General features: G+C 43.0%; 1 protein-coding gene and 1 long non-coding RNA gene across 52 annotated transcripts in view; one reads left to right on the top strand and one right to left on the bottom strand.

Annotated features, from left to right (window-relative positions):
* Window positions 1–15874, top strand: part of LOC119957392 — a 73230-nt gene extending 57356 nt beyond the window's left edge. The window contains exon 3 of one of the 2 annotated variants that reach the window (XR_005458793.1): window positions 15774–15874. This is a non-coding gene — a long non-coding RNA (uncharacterized LOC119957392). Of the gene's footprint in view, window positions 1–8896; window positions 8968–15773 lie in introns of those variants that run through there. The other variant, XR_005458794.1, reaches the window with a different exon arrangement.
* LOC119957389 (calcium/calmodulin-dependent protein kinase type II subunit beta) overlaps window positions 1–16844 on the bottom strand; it is a 313459-nt gene that overhangs the window by 15883 nt on the left and 280732 nt on the right. For 3 of the 50 annotated variants that reach the window (XM_038785348.1, XM_038785350.1, XM_038785349.1), the window contains 4 exons: window positions 15818–15913; window positions 8500–8625; window positions 6956–7072; window positions 202–285 (listed from right to left, as the gene is read on the bottom strand). The exons of 45 other annotated variants lie outside the window; for them this stretch is intronic. In XM_038785348.1, the coding sequence (XP_038641276.1) occupies window positions 202–285; window positions 6956–7072; window positions 8500–8625; window positions 15818–15913 (423 nt within the window). The remainder of the gene's footprint in view (window positions 1–201; window positions 286–6955; window positions 7073–8499; window positions 8626–15817; window positions 15914–16844) is intronic. 2 more of the 50 variants (XM_038785351.1, XM_038785352.1) reach the window with 1 other exon arrangement.

The raw sequence follows: 16844 nt of genomic DNA, 5'->3' as shown, positions 1-16844 counted from the left end.
GCTCAGAACTGGTATTTAAACTTCTGGGTCATCTCTTGGCAATTTTCCAGCTGCATGTGTAATCATCTTAGTTATGTGGAACATGTCATTTTTCATTGTGCATCATTATATTAAAGTACCTTTACAGCAGTATTATGAGTTAAATGGCAAACCAAAGCCATTCTTCACACAGAGTTGGGAACCAATATCTGTAACACTTACATTGAGTTGGAGATGGTGAGCTGAGGGGTGTCTTGGAATCATTGGATTGACTCTTAACACTTACACGGTCCAAACCTTTAGCAACTGAGTTTGTGAAAAAAATTATATAAAATGTGAAAGACACATACTATATCATAGACTAAAGCAGAAATGGCTAAATTTTGAGGGAATGAAGAATTCTCCAAAAACACAAATAAAGCCATATTCTCAAGAATAATAAATAATTTCCATTCCGAATGGTGTAAAAATTTGGGTCCAAAATTAGGAACTTATTTTTTGCAGATTACACTTCTGATTGTACAGTTAAAGATGGCACTAAGAAGTGCTGAGGGTTTTGACTAGGGGTGGTATCATAACCGGTACAGGCTAGGAAGGCCTTAGGAAATGAGGTCTATCACCTTTTATGACCTCAGGATGAAATACTTTACAAACATTTTCATAAAATATCAACAACAAAAAAAAATTACAAAGAACAGAAAGAACAACCCCCCCCCCCACACATATACAAAGGAAGAGATAAATGAAAACCCGTCATTCCCACAAAACAACTGCCCGTCCCTTCAACAGAAAGGACAGAACGCCCTCCGTGTAAACAAATAGCGCCCGTCATTAGCACAGAACATCTATGCACGTCCCTTCGCTGGGCATGCCCAGAACATATGGGCATGATTTTCTGGGATCCCTGAGCACCTAATACACCTGTCCTTGCTCCCAAAGAACCGGCTCATCCTTGTCCCGGTCATGTGAGCCCTATGCAGCACCTTAAACTGTATGAGGCCAAGCCTCGCACAAGAGGAGGAGTTCACCCTCCCCAGGGCATCCACCCACGTCCCCTCCTCTATCTCCTCACCCAGCTCCTCCTCCCATTTTCCCTTCAGCTCCTCGACCGAGGCCTCGTCCATCTCCTGTATCACTGGTACGCTGCCGAGATCCTCCCCTCTCCAACCCACACCCCCGAGAGCACCCTGTCCTGGATCCCACGCGGCGGCAGCAGAGGGAACTCCGCCACCTGCCAAACGCCCTTACCTGCATGTACCTAAAAGTGTTCCCCGGAGGGAGCCCGAACTTCCCTTCCAGCTCACCCAGGCTCGCGAACTTCCCGTCTATAAACAGGTCCCCCAACCTCCTGACACCTGCCCTGTGCCAACTCAGGAATCCGCTATCAATTCTCCCCGGAACAAACCGGTGGTTCCCCGTATCGGGGACCCCATCGAGGCCCCCACCTCTCCCCTGTGCCTCCTCCACGTGGTATACCTCATTGGAGGGAGTGGCAGCGGCGCCGTTACCAGCGCCTCCAGGCTCGTGCCAACACATGACGCCTTCTCCATCCTCTTCCATGCTGCCCCCTCCCCCTCCATCACCCACTTACGCACCATTGCTACGTTGGCAGGCCAATAGTACCCACATAGCCTGGGAAGCGCCAGCCCCCCCCCCCCCCCCCCCCCCCTATCCCTGCCCCGCTCCAAGAACACCCTTCTCACCCTTGTGCCCACACAAACCCCGTAATTCTCCTGTTAACCCGCCTGAAAATGGCCTTCGGGATAAGGATGGGGAGGCACTGGAACAGGAACAGAAATCTCGGGAGCACCGTCATCTTGACTGACTGCATCCTACTCGCCAAAGATAGCGGCAGCATGTCCCACCTCTTAAACACCTCCTCCATTTGCTCCACCAGCCTTTTGAGGTTTAGCTTATGCAAGGCCCCCCAGCTCCTGGCCACCTGAACCCCCAAGTACCTAAAGCTCCTCTCCGCCCTTTTCAGTGGGACATTTAAGTACTTTTTGAAGTGTAGGCCTTTTGTCCTAAACAGAAATATGGAAGCCAATTTACGTACAGTAGTTGTTACAAACAGGAATGGATTAATGACCAGAAAATTTGTTTGTGATGTTCGTTGAAGGCCATGGTGCCAGGGAGACCTGTCCCGCTCTTAGTCAAAACTGTGTCTTGGAACAATGTTGTTGTGGATTATTTATTGTATTCAGTCACATTAAAGATTAAATTTGACTGCCTCATGTTAACAAAGATAGTGAACTAGATTCATCCTACACATTATTTTGGACTTGAAAATAGTTTGCATCATATGGCTGTGATCTTAATCCCAGTGACCTTGGAATTTCAGTTTCAGTGAATAAAATTGTACTTGCGTGCTGTAACACAAAGAGCTACTGAAGAGTTTTTCCAAAATCGCAGTCCAATTCAATAGACATTGGACCTTTTGGTCATGGGGTTGTAATTAATTAATTTCCCCTCTTCTTTGCAACCCTAATCATGTGCACTGTTCTCCAACCAATAAAAAGATTAGCAGTCCTCTGTCATTCTTTAGGCAGCTGTCTCGAAGCTTGTCAGAGATGCCCGGAATGAGGAAAGATTTAAAAATATTTCTTCCTCCCTTTTTCTACTGTCTGCTGAGACCAGCAAGTTGGTTTCTGCAGAGTTGAGTCCAGGAAACCATTGCTGCAATTTTAGCACCTGAAGGCGCTATGCAGAATCAAGATCTCTAAAATCGATTAAAAAAAGAGTATTCATATTAGCTCTTTAATCGCTAGGGTAAAATGGTAGAGAATATGGCTTTTAGGTTCAATCTGTAAATTTGCGAGCAAATATTGCTGTGTTGCTGCTGTGCATGGATTATAATCTAATTCAGAGAATCATCTTGCATAGTGCCAGTTGATCTGTCTGGATCAGTTAACAGTACAGTTATGCAGAAAACTAAGCATTAATTTTTAATCAAGTTTGAAATTGGTCAGCCAACAAACAAAGAAATCAAAGGCAGAAGTCAGGCGGTGCCATTGATGGTGCTGAATGAATGATTAGCACATCACTGATCAGTTATGCACTGTGCAAGCATTTGATCTCGGTTTTACTGCACAGAAGGCAATTGACTAATGTTGCAGTTTTTAAATGCACTCAAACATGCTGCACATCTTGGTTGCACAATGGAAACAAGGTGCAGAAATTGCGGGTTATGCATGCCATGTTACCAAGTTTATTAAATATCATTAGCAAGAAAATTGATCCGTTTTTACAATGACAATGTTTTTGAACTGCTATTTTAATATTCAGTTGATGACTTGATGAATCAAAAGAAATGACATGAGTGGAAATGCCCTGGGTATTGGTTTCAACTCTCATTTGAAATGGAAATGGTATAAATAAGCAATACAGTCACAGCCACCAATTTATACTTTTCAGAAAGAACAGCACAAGTTGGAATAAATTGTTTGATCCACAAAATTCTGTAGGCTAAATGCAAGATCACACATCCAATCAATACGTTGGGTATCCTGACAGTTTAAATATATATAATGCTGCCATCTTGCCGCCCCCTCTCATAAAGATCAACAAAGCATCAGATGCACAACTGCTATAAAATGAATTTTACTGAACCAAAATAGTAATGGTGTAAAGTAACATGGGGAATTGAGAAGAAAAGTAGAACTTGCATGCAGTGTCCAAAAATTCTGACAGTACTGAATGTCCAAGTTTTAAAAGTTACATTACATGGCAAAGTAGTGCTATTTAATGAAGCCAGCAGAAAAACTGAAGATGCCCTCTGAAGACTGGGTGTCAAGTGCAGGAGCTGGCTAGCTTGTTTGGCCCAAGTCCAGTTGCTGCATTTCACTGGATTGTGTCTGACAGTGCCATTTAGTTCTGTAATCCTTCCTGGGAGAGCTGATGTGCTTTGCCAGCAGTGCGGGTTCAATTCCCGTACTGGCCTCCCCGAACAGGCGCCGGAATGTGGCGACTAGGGGCGTTTCACAGTGATTTCATTGAAGCCTACTTGTGACAAGCTATTATTATAGGGGCTAAATAGCTGGCTTTTAAAGCATACCAAGTCGTCCAGGAGCCAACCCGTCAGCCAGGGGATGTGCCCTGAAGAGGTCAGGGATCGTCGACTGTGCCAGGTTGAAGGCATCGTGCACACTGCCCGGATATCGGGCACAGATGTACTTGATGACACACCAATTGCACATTCATTGAGTGGAAATTCTTTCAGTTCGTGAAAACCAGCCTGTCACCGGCCGGTGGTCGTAGGGTGACACGCTGCCCGTCGATCACCCCCTGGACCCGGACATCTTGGCGATGACGGTGAACCCCGCTGCACGGGCATCTGGTGGGCTCAGTCTACATTGAATTTAACACATTGTGCCGACTGGGCATATAGGGCCTCCGTGACGGCGCAGATGCAGTCCCGGAAAGGTCCCTACTCAGCGTCTGGAAGGACCCTGTGGCGTAAACGGTCAGGGTGACCATCACCTTGATGGGCACCAGGAGCGGGTGATGCCATGATCTGGCATATACGTTGCACTGTCCAACTGCTCAGCCACAGACTTCTACGGCATGCCCACTCCAGCAGGTCCTCAAATGACAGGCACTGCCTGTGAGACCTCATGCGGTTCCTCATTCTTATCTCCTCCTCGGTGTATTGGGTAGCTGGCTCCCCATCCTCCCCGCTGCTTCCTGTTCCTATGGGGTAGGCTCTGCCGCTGCAGGCGCCTCCTTGGTCCTGGTAGACCGCAGTTGTGCCTTTGCACATCCTACCTCCTCACTCTCTGTCTCTCCTGCATCAGCCGCAGCACCTGTTTCCTGTTTTTTGGAAACACAAGCGAAGCACGCTGTCAGTAGTTCCACCTGGCGGAGGATCGTGGAGAATACCAGGTCAGTCCAGCTGATGATGTGCGGACGCCGTTTACTGTACTTGCGGAGTACAATGCATGACGCCGCTGTTGAGGCACCGGAGCATGGCATTCTGCCGTGTTCCCAGTGTCGGCCACGATTTTGGCTTTATGACCGATTCTCCATCCAATCGCCTTTCCCGATTCCTGCGTCGGCCGACGGAGAATCCCATCTATTGTCTCCAGCCTCAGCATTTTATATTTCAATTTCAAAAAGTTATACTAAGATGCAATGTCTCAATATGAAACAGGTTTTTCACAGTATGCTCAACTTAAACTGTACCCATTTGGCAAAAGGAAACCTGCCTAAGGTCAGCAAGTTGAAATACCAACTTGTAATGTCTGTCAGATCAACTGGGCTAATAATGTAGGTAGGTGCAGAATAGTTGGTGACGCCTCGTCAAAAAATGGGAGAGATAATCTTGGGAAGTCTTTTCAGGATCCATTAGCCTGCATTCTTTATAGCTGGCTCACAGAACATTAATAGAAATCGGGCAAAGTTGCCTTCAACCAGTGTTTACTTTAGGATAGGAGGGGACTCTCCGATAATGGGGCTTAAGCGTTGATGCTGTCGTAAACGCCGGCATCATCTGGCCACTAGGAGTCGCGATCCTGCGCTGCACAGGGGGCCAGCACGGCACTGGAACGCTTCACGCAGCACGGCCGACGCATATCCTCGCAGGCGCATTGGTTGCCATCTCGGGCGGGTAGCCTTCCCCCCGGAATTAGCCCGGCCACCGATCGGTAGCCCCCAATCGCGGGCCTGATCGATGCCAGCAGGACGTGGCCAAACTCGGCGGGCATTTGGCCTGTCGAGCGCGGAGAATCGCCGGGAATCGTTGAGCGGCCCCCCCACCCAGCGCCGCGGCGACATCATCGGCACCGATTCTCCGGTGAATCAGCGGCCCGGCATTGCGGGATTCGCACCCCCCCCTTCCCCACCGGGCGATTCTCCAACCTGGCACGGGATCCGAGAATCCCGCCCATGATTGCTTAAAAAGTAAAAAAATAATTTTCATCAAATAAGTAGCTCAAAAATGTTTAGAATTAAAATTAAGTTTCACTTTCACACACATGGGTAGGCGTTCAGTCGATAGGAGCTGATGATGTTGGGTGTAGGAAAATGAACTTTCAATTTTTAACAGTAGATAACCACTGGTTTAAAAAATGACAGAATACTTCCTGTTGGAGGATGGGGCCAGAAAATTCCACCCATGAGATATATGCTTGTCCATGGGTCAACTTGCATTGATTAGAAACCTTCTGAATTCTGGTCATTCAGAACCAGATTGAAAACTTAATCGGCTCAGCTACAAATGACTACGACTTTAGCTCTGATATTTATTCAAAACTCAATTTATGCTAATTAATAGGAGAAAAAGTGCAGAAGGAGGCCATTCCGCCCATCGAGTCTGCATTGATCCTCCTAAAGGGCAACCTAATCTCGGCCCACTCACCTGCCCACTCCCTGTAACGTCACCTAACCTTTGGACAAAGGGGCAATTTAGCATGGCCAACCACCTAACCTGCACATCTTTGGACTGTGGGAGGAAACCGGAGCACCTGGAGGAAACCCACGCAGGCGGGGAGAAAGTGCAATATCCACACAGTCACCCAAGGTCAGAATTGAACCCGGGTCCCTGGCAATGTGAGGCAGCAGTGCTAACGACTGTTGGTGAACAACTAAGAATTATTCTCAAATATCACAGATCGGATTATAATCCAAGAATGTAAATATATCAGGTATTTTTCAAGAAGCAATGTTTATCGCCTGGATTTTTTCACGTACTCTATTATTCTCTACTGTATTATCATGCCACTGAGTTTAAAAGCTCAGTTTGAAATTAAATACTAAATTGCTTGCAAAGTTCTACTCATTGCTGCCCAGTAACAAGAGCCACGCGAGTTCCAAGCAATGCTTATTTACATACTCATGTACTAAATTAACATCTAGCGCAAGTTTTGGATCACTGTCAATTATTAGATACATGCCTTCCACATGCTGCAAGCACATAGCATTCTCTGTGCCTTCTGTGGAATGAAGAATCTCAGTCAGGAAGCACTGCTTGCTTACTTACAAGGGGTGGAGATGAAGGGAGTGAGAGGTGGTGTCTGAACAGACTGGCCGCCCTCAGATTCAGCAAAAGGTGTGGACCCTCGCCGCACACTCTTTAAAACATCTGTTAACTTTGCAGCTGAGGATGGAAGGTGAAGAAATGATATAATAACACAGGATTGTAAACAATTGCTACAAGTGTATGCATGCCAATCTATTTCAGGTTACTGCATTTCTCAGCAAGCAAGTTAAAGATTTAGTGATGTGATTTTAATTCTCAGAGTCCTCATCTTATACAGCTTCATACTGTTAGGTAAAAGTTTTTGAAGTGTTTTGTCATGACAACTTAAGGAATTGACTGTATAAATGAAATTGCCTAATCGACACATTAGAATGAAGAGCAACCAGTTCTGCTTCAGATTTCCACCAAGCTTCTGATTCCATTGTTTGAAAGTATTAAAGCAGGAGTGGATGGCAACATTGAGAAGACATTCAGTTGATGGCTGAACAAATAGTGGAGGGAAAGAGTTGTAATAGTGTGGATAATGCACAGTTTTTGGAAAGTTACAGGGATAGAGTAACAGATATAGACAGAGCAGGTCATGGAGGGATTTGAACACAACGGCGAGCATTTTATATCAAGGCATTGCTGGACTGGTCATTTAGGCTGGTAAGCAGAGTGGATGGAAATTCATGAGGGTTTGGCATTCAATGCTGAGTTTGGGATGACCTCCAGAGGGTGGAAGTTGGAGGCTGGCTAAGCAAGGATCAGGATCTAAAAGTGCCTGATCAGATATATTTCTCTTCTGAAAGCAGTAACAACAGGCACACACTCTAATATTCTTCAGCTCAGAGGTAATTATTTCTTGTGTCTAAGTTTCCTAAATTTTGTTTAAATAGGGGCAATTTAGCATTATCAATCAACCTGCCTTGCACATCTTTGGATTGTGGGGGTGACACCCATGCAGACAGGGGGAGAATGTGCAAATTCCGCATGGACAGTGACCCGGGGCCAGGATGGAATCCAGATCCGCGTCGCCGTGAGGCAGCAGTGCCAACCACTGTTCCACCCAGAGTATTGGAGAGTTAAGTAAGATATAGCATGGCTGCACTATGCTACTCTGATTGAAAAGTCACTGAAGAATGTTCAGCTTTGTTCTGCTCATTGAAAGCAAGTTCCTTAACAATATATCTTATGTGGTTGTTCATGGCAATGCTGCTTTAAATTGAGGGACAGCAGGGGGACTGTGTTGCTTGTGGTTTGGTTGCAAACATCATGAAACAAAATTCACAATGGCCTTATTGAACATCATCCACCAGCACTGAATGTATCCGTATTAAACTGTGTGCTTGAAAGGGGACTACATCACCGTGGCATTATTTACCAGGGAGGTAAACAGCTTTAACCCCCAGTGGCCATGCATACCTTAGGGTTGTATCCTTTATTTTACCATCAAAATATTTTGCTAATTACTGCAGAAAGCTCATCACGTGTGCGTACAGGACTTGCATGCTGTCAGTACGCATGCTGCATGCTCAGTGATCTCCTGTCACATATTTACTTACAAGGCAGAGAGGAGGGAGTGAGAGGAGGCATCGGAGGCTGTGGGGCAGGAGTTTGGGGCCCCTCGTGTTCAGAAAAGGGTCCTGACCCTCTCCTCACACTGCTAAGAACATCTGTGAACTTTGCAGCTAATAATGGGAGATGAAGAGAAGCTGGGATGAAAATTTGTGAAAAGCACAATCCTTCTGGAAAATTAAAGTAATTTGAAATATATTTCTTACGTCCTTATGCTGGTGAATTGACATGAAATTGATTTCAAGAGCTCAACGACAACAAAGCTGTACAATTTACATGTTTGGCATCCATTTTGTGTATTGTTTTAGTAACAATGTTTTAAAAGCTATATTTGCTATTACATGATATTTACCAATATATTTCAATGTTTTGTTTTCCCATAAGTTGAACAAGGAAATAAAGTAACACACAGACAGGGAGAGAGTCGCTGAAGAAAAAGAGAAACAGTAAAATTCACCAAACTGCAGAACTTGCATCAGATCAGAGGCTGTTTTGTATAGAGGTTAAAATGTTGTTGGGTGGCACTGCAGAGGTTGGATTCACCTGAAAGTACAGATTCAATGCACTTCACCATCTCTCGCACTATGTTAAAGACATTTTGTGGTCCCGGAAATGGAATGATGTATCGACAGCACTAAATCAGTGCAGACTGATCCCTGGACACTTGGGATTTAATCTTGGTATTCCTGGATCTTTTTCAAAGCAAAAAATACTGGTTTCAGATACATCATCAATGGTACCTCCTGTGTAGACCCCAAATGGTAGGAAACAAAGTTCTTTAAGATTTCTCTATTTTATTTTCCAATTCTGCAAAGCTTTTGGGGTCATTTAATTTTTTTTCTTTTTATAAAAAATTCTATCGTTTTTCATTTTGCAACATGTTTCCCTCTGGTATAAACTTGAGTTTTGAAGTCAATCTCAAATATTTAAACATGAAAGATATTGAAAGCTCCTATCCTTTCATGTCCCACAGTATCACAAGTTTTCCGTTCTAAAAAAAAATCAGCTTTCTGATGGGCAATAAGAAAATATAATAAACATTAGCTGTGTGAAAATCAGCTATTCCATTTATCCCCTGATATTTCTGGGCAAGTCTAGTGGCATCCCACCCTCTGAGACAGAAGCTCTGGGCTCAAGTCTTCCCCCAGAACTTGAAGGGCAAAGAAGGAGTGTTCCCAAAATGGCCAAACAGGAAAAATCCTTGAAATATACCAATGGCCGGCACTAAGACTAGGAGAGGTTTCCAGGTCAGCAATGTGATGGAAAGAAAGTTGGAGCCTCTACCAACACTATCTCATAACTTCAGATGGCAATATGCATATAAATTTCTATGTTCCCATATGATCCCGCCCTGGATCACTGTCTGTGTGGAGTTTTCACAATCTCCCTGTATTTGCGTGGGTCTCACCCCCACAACCCAAAAAGATGTGCAGGGTAGGTGGATTGGCAATGCTAAATTGCCCCTGAATTGGATAAAATTAATTGGGTATTCTACATTTATTTTAAAAAAATCTAACACACCATCACCACATCTCAGCATATCTCTTGACAGTTTTCAATTTTTAAAAATTAATTTACGGGAGTTGAGCGCCGTTGGCTCGGCCAGCTTTATTGCCCATCCCTTTAGAAGATGGTGGTGAGCTGCCTTGCTGAACCACTGCAGTCTCTGTATACACCCACAGTGGTGCTAGGGAGGGAGTTTCAGGACTTTGACCCATCGGCAGTGAAGGAATGGCGATATATTATCAAGTCAGGATGGTGAGTGACTTGGAGGGGAAGCTCCATGTGGTGAGGTTCCCAGGTATCTGCTGCTATTGTCTTTCCAGACAGTTGTGGTCGTGTGTTTGGAAGGTGCTGCCTAAGGAACCCTGGCGAGTTACTGCAGTGCATCTTGTTGATGGTACATAGCTGCCACGTCGATTGGTGGTGGAGGAATTGAATGTTTGTGGAAGGGGTAGTAATCAAGTGGGCTGCTTTGTCCTTTAAAAAAAAAAAAAAAATTTAGAGTACTCAATTAATTTTTTCCAATTAAGGGCCAATTTAGCGTGTTCAATCCACATACCTTGCACATCTTTGGGTTGTGGGGGAGAAACCCACCCAAACACGGGGAGAACGTGCAAACTCCACACGGAGAGTGACCCAGAGCGTGGCGGGGGCTTGGCAAGTTCTGGAGCACAAGTCATGTGCTATTGCCAGAATATTGTTAGTGCCTTTGCATTCAGTGCCTTTAGCTGTTTCTTGAAACCACATGGAGTGAATCGTATTAGTTGAAGACTGACAACTGTGATACTGGGGACCTCCAGAGGAGACCGAGATGTATCATCCACTCGGCACTTCTGGCTGACGATCGTTACGAAAGCTTCAGCCTCGTCTTTTGCACAGATGTGCTGGGCTCCTCCTTCATTGACGTTGGGGATATTTGTGGAGCCTCTTCCTCCTCCATGATTTGTTTAATTGTTCATCACTATTTATGCTTGGATGTAGCAGGATTACCTTTATTGTGCAATCGCTTAGGTTTACTTGCTGCTTTATGCTGTTTAGAAGTCAAGTAGTCCTGGGTTGTAGCTTCATCAGGTTGACACCTCATTTTTAGCTATGCCTGGTGTTGCTTGTGGCATGCCCTCCTGCACTTTATCCCCTGGCTTGATGGTGGTGGGGTATATGCCGGGCCATGAGGTTGCAGATTGTGGTTGATTCTGCTGTGGCCAATGGCCCACTATGCCTCATGAATGCCCAGTTTTCGGGTTGCTAGATCTATTCCATTTAGCACTGTGGTAGTGCCATACAACACTGGAGGATAGTTGGAGATTTTCAGCATGCTGGTGGTCTAGCAGCTATGTCCTTTCGGACCTGGCCAACTCAGTCTGTCGGTGGTACTACTGAGCCACTCTTGGTGATGGGACATTGAAATCCCCTACCCAAAGTACATTCTGTGCCCAGGGTAGAGGAACTGTGCAGAAACAAATTGGATTAATTTCAGCCACAATGCAACAGAAAAGCACAGGGCTGATTTCCAGAATATTAGTCAGCCAATGAGACTGCCGAATTGCACAATAATACATCAGGAACCAACCTGTTTTAGATTTCCTGTCATAGGTTAAACATCTGTGGGAGTTATATGATGGGAATTACATTATTTTGTGCTTCATTGGTTCCTATTCAGCATTTATGATAAAATTGCTTCAGTCAGTAACGACTGCACTGCAAGAATCTGAAATTTTGTCTTTTCCAAAATGAATGGAGCTGGTTCTTTTGCACTGTACACTTTAAAATAACAATCATCTTTATTAGTGACACAAATAGGCTTAAACTAACACTGCAATGAAGTTACTGTGAAAATCCCCGAGTCGCCACAGTCCGGCGCAGGGAGAATTCAGAAAGTCCAATTCACCTAACAAGCATGACTTTCATGACTTGTGGAAGGAAACTATAGCACTCGGAGGAAACCCATGCAGACACGGGGAGAACGTGCAGATTCCGCACAGACAGTGACCCAAGTGGGAATTGAACTCAGGATCTTGGTGCTGTGAAGCAACAGTGCTACACACTGTGCTTTTTGTAGCATCATGGTGTACAGAGACCCTTAAACATGCTTCAGAGCAGTGTGTATTGAGGTTCAGTAATTTACTGCACTTGTTAATTCAAAACAACACTTGCTGAAACACAAGAAAACTGTTCCATATTGCAACAATGTAGCATTGCCCAAATTTACTAAGATGTACAGTAACGTATCTCTAGCCCATTTTCACCTCTTAATTTTAGCTCTACATCTTTCGGCTACTGAAATGATCATGAATATTTGAGGTGTTGGGAAAAGGGAGTGAATTAATCCATCTTGACTCTAGACATTCAACCTGTTAGTTTTTCCTCATTCATGATTGTCGAGTCATGAAATTCCACTGTTCAAATCAAACATAATCCATTATTTGTTTCTTGATGGTTAAAGTCACAGTGAATATCAGACTGCATTAGCAGTTTACCCACCAAACATTTTTTGGCAAAATGTCGTATCCAAAACCTCGTGTTAAACTGTTACAAAGCAACACCTAGACCCAATTAATGACTACAGTTTCAGATTATCCACTGATATTTTCTGAGCTAATAGTGAAAACCATCATAGGAGTGAGATACTGTGTCAGATTCAGTGAGAGACATCTCTTAACAATGTTTTGCATAACTGACCTTGTGACCAGTGCAATAAAAGTTCTGGGCGGATGACAGCTATCCTCAAATGGAATCACACTGCTTCGAGGAAGTTGGACACAACTCCATCTCGGCAGCAGGAATATAGAATCTAGAGGTTTCAGTATTTTAAAACTCAAATTGGAGGTAGCATTTTTTAATTCAATGAATCCAATCTGCCGTTTCAACATTTTCATTATTAAGTAGGACAGCTGACGAGTACTAATGTGGTACCTTTTCCTGACATAGGCAGGGGCCCACTGTCCTGAACTGCAGGCCTGTTTTGCACTTGGATCACCAATGTTGAAGGAATGGTACCATGCTGTCCCAGTCAGCTATCCTTTATATCTGAACTAATACATCATTCTTTGTTTAAATAAACATTTTAAAACTTTCACAAGAATAATAAAATTATGCAAAGCAATCTTTTCAACAGATGATCATTTATTCTAAAATTCCATATAGTTTCCTATAACTCAATTTTATTATCAGATTCCTCCCACCCACCAAGGCCATTAAAGATGGCAGATTATGAGAGATCCTTTTAACAACATATCATTAGAAATATAGGAAACTTTGGAGATATTTGAGACGAATGCAATGTGATTTTATTATGGATGTTGCATTTGAATGTCTTTAAGCTGCATGACCCCACATTTTGGTGCCATTTTGCCATGTCCATTAATGAGTCACTGACAGAACTTTTAAAAAATCAATTTAAAATGGTAGAATTTAACTGATCTGAACCCACTCCATGCTCCCAATTCCTTCCCAGTCAAGAGAACTATGAGGCGTCCTACTAAGATGCCTCCCATCTCCTCTTCAGACTCCTTAGAGTTGGATAAGTAGTTATGTATCCCTTCCTAACAGTATTTTTGGTGTATTAATAGCTGATAGACTGCAGCAATTTAAGAATGTGGCTTGCCACCATCTTCTCAAGGGCATTTAAGGATGAACAACGATTGCTAGACTTACCAGTGACACTCAGAGCCAATGAAGGAATTTAAAAAAAACTCTCTCCGATCTCCTACAATTAAGCTCAGGCTCTTTGTGGGAATCTATGTCAGGGGTGAATCTAGATTGGGATTGGACCATGGTGCAGTACCACAGCCACAACTGATAGCTAAATCACTCCCCAGTGGGATAAAGCCAGAACAGTGGTCAGCACTGCTGCCTCACACTGCTGAGGACTCAGGTTCGATCCTAGCCCCGGGTCACTATCCATGTGGCGTTTGCATATTCTCCCTGTGTCTGCATGAGTCTCACCCTCACAACCCAAAAAAGATGTGCAGGGTAGGTCAATTGGCCACGCAAAATTGCCCCTTAATTGGAAAAAGAATTGGGCACACTAGATTTATTTTAAAAGAACCTCCCAAATGGGAAGAAATCGAATCACAGTCCATAGGATCTCTACAGTGGAGAAGGAGGCAATTCTACACTCAAGGGAGACAGCTAGGTGGACTGATGGATCCATTTTGAAACTGTTGAATCTCCCTGCAAATATGTTTTGCCTTCCCAATTGAGCCAGTCAAGCGATCTTGTAGGGAGTTTTGGCTGTAAACTGAACCTATAGCTCAGAAGGTATGGTATTCAAGGCCAAAGACATTGTGCCCCTACCCTTCTTTCCCATCCAATCAACGACATCAAAATCACAAGTCATGCAGCTTCAAACATGAAATTCTGTACTTTGGGATGATTACAGTTCACCATGTAAAACAGTCTTAATGGTTCAAGCCAAGGTGCTGAAGCTGAACAGCATGCAGTTTTTAGGTTAGGCCATTCATAATAAATCCTGCATCAATATTCAACAAGCTGATTAATTTTAGACTCATCGAAAAAAGCACTGACAAGTAACTACTAGGTTAACTATTGCAGCTTTCAATATTTGCATGTTCACTTTCCACTGCTGTGTTATATATAATCTATTTAAAGACTTGTGGAGAACTCTTTTGCAGTTTTAATGTGATTAGGTTTACATTAAGGAGAATAGCCCACAGCTACATTATTAGATCTGTAAAGCAAAAATAAACCTTAAAAAAATTGGCGCTGAATTAACGTCATTCAAAACACAACCGGCAAATTGTTTCAGTTTCAGAACAGTTCACATCTAGAAGTAATTCCATAACTGAAGGATTTCAAAATTGTGCGACGTTGTGCAAAGAGCACTTTTCATAAATTGGAATGGAAACTTATTTTTAGGCCCCATCCCTCGTTGATATCTCAGGTTGTAATGATTAATAAAATAGATGCAAGCATAACAAAATTATTTTGGTTTCCGTGTCTTTTCTTTCTGTCTTTGTCTATCATGTCACCTCAATTTTGCCAACTGCTGTGTAACGTAACAAATATGATTTTAAATGTGAGGCTTTAAAGTTTCTCAGATGTAGCTGAAATTGCAAAAATGAAATGAATTGTCAGATTTATAGGCACTGTTTTGGCATTATTTTATCTAAATGTATGCTGGACATACATGCATATAATAATAATCTTTATTAGTGTCACAAGTAGGCTTACATCCACACTGCAATGAAGTTATTGTGCATATTATGTTTTTTGAGGAAGTTTAATACATTATTAAGATTACTCCATGTTATTGTGTGAGTACAAGATTTTAACTTCTTCTAAAGGTACTAAATTTTGCTTGTGTATCTGTATAATTCTAGATAGATCTGATTATCAGTAAGCGATTACATTTGCAGAAACTGTTGTCTCAAATGGTTCAAATTGTTTTTTGTGTGTTTCTGTCGTGTCTAATGACCAAATTTACCTAATTGTTACATGGAATTTTTATTTCAGTAATTTACCATTTCATGATTAGAATAATTCAGTTTTCACTTGCTTGATAGAAGACAAGATAAACAATGAAAAATACAGATTTTTGGGACTAATTAGTGATTTGATTTCAAAACATCATTCAATTTTGTTTACTATGAAGGGTTGGGGAGACCCAGAAAACAACTAATCCCTTTAACCCAGAGTAGAAATGTACAGCTAAATTGTCAATGGACTACATATCAAAACATATTTTATGTTTTCTTTTTATGAATGGCCACTTTCTACAACTTGGGAACACACACAGGCAGTCACGTGAAATGCAGAACACAGCATGCCCAGACAACTTACAGAGTACAGGAGGCGGAGGGTGAGCAGACTGGAGCACCTCGGCTTGAGGCCCAGCACCTGACTGGTTCCTTACAGCACTGCTCTCAGCGCCCTTGGCTGGAGGCAGCATGCAAAGGACGATGGAAACAAACACACAGAGCATGTTACACAGTAAACAGAATGAATGATGAAAAACACCACAAGGTGAGAGGGCAAAAATAATGACGGGACATAATCTTTCCAAAAGGCTCAAAGTCTAATTTTGTTTGTTTAAACATGTTTGGGATAAAAGATATGAAGTGGGAATGTGCACACAGAAGGCAGAAATATTGAATATCCCATCAAAAAGAAAAAAATTGCACCAACTTACAGCACAGGCCCAAGGTCTTACATTGATTTTTGTTTTCTTATTTTCTGCTGACACATTGGACAGAGCAGCTTAGAGATGCAAAAATAACAAGCACATTGTTTTTGGTGTGGGCAGTGAGGGAATTGGGAAGAAAAATAAGGAAACAGTTTGCCTGCCTGATGTTACAGGAAGTGGTGATCTGCCACTGAGAGACACTGACAACAACCAGCATTAATCTCCAAACCTGGTCATGACCTCAGGTGGGTGAAAATGACACAGGACAAAGTCAGTCAACATTCAATATTGGCCTTTTGACATTCACAATAGGTTATACTTTTACAATGAACAAAGTGGATTCTCTGTTGAGATGAAATGGTAAAGGATGAGATAAAAAGGCACAAATCATGACAAACTACACCAGTTACTCAATGAAAGTCTTGTACTTTGTATATAAAAACATCATGACTATGACACGCATTTTACATTTATCAAACCTTCATACTCCAGAATGTAGCAGAGGTTGGAGGCCCTAACCCAGCATTTAAATCTGAGATTCCTGCTTCAGAAATGACCCACACATCGTGGAACTTCCAGTCAGCCTTATTCATGTTAAACTTGAAAAATGCTTGTGCCCAGCGATTTCTGGCAATTCACTGGACCCAGTTCTAGCCATGGGTCTCGGTAGAAGATTGAGCAGTT

Source organism: Scyliorhinus canicula, chromosome 26 (assembly GCF_902713615.1).
Source record: "Scyliorhinus canicula chromosome 26, sScyCan1.1, whole genome shotgun sequence".
NCBI lineage: Eukaryota > Metazoa > Chordata > Chondrichthyes > Carcharhiniformes > Scyliorhinidae > Scyliorhinus > Scyliorhinus canicula.
This window is presented reverse-complemented; position numbering and strand designations above follow the sequence as displayed.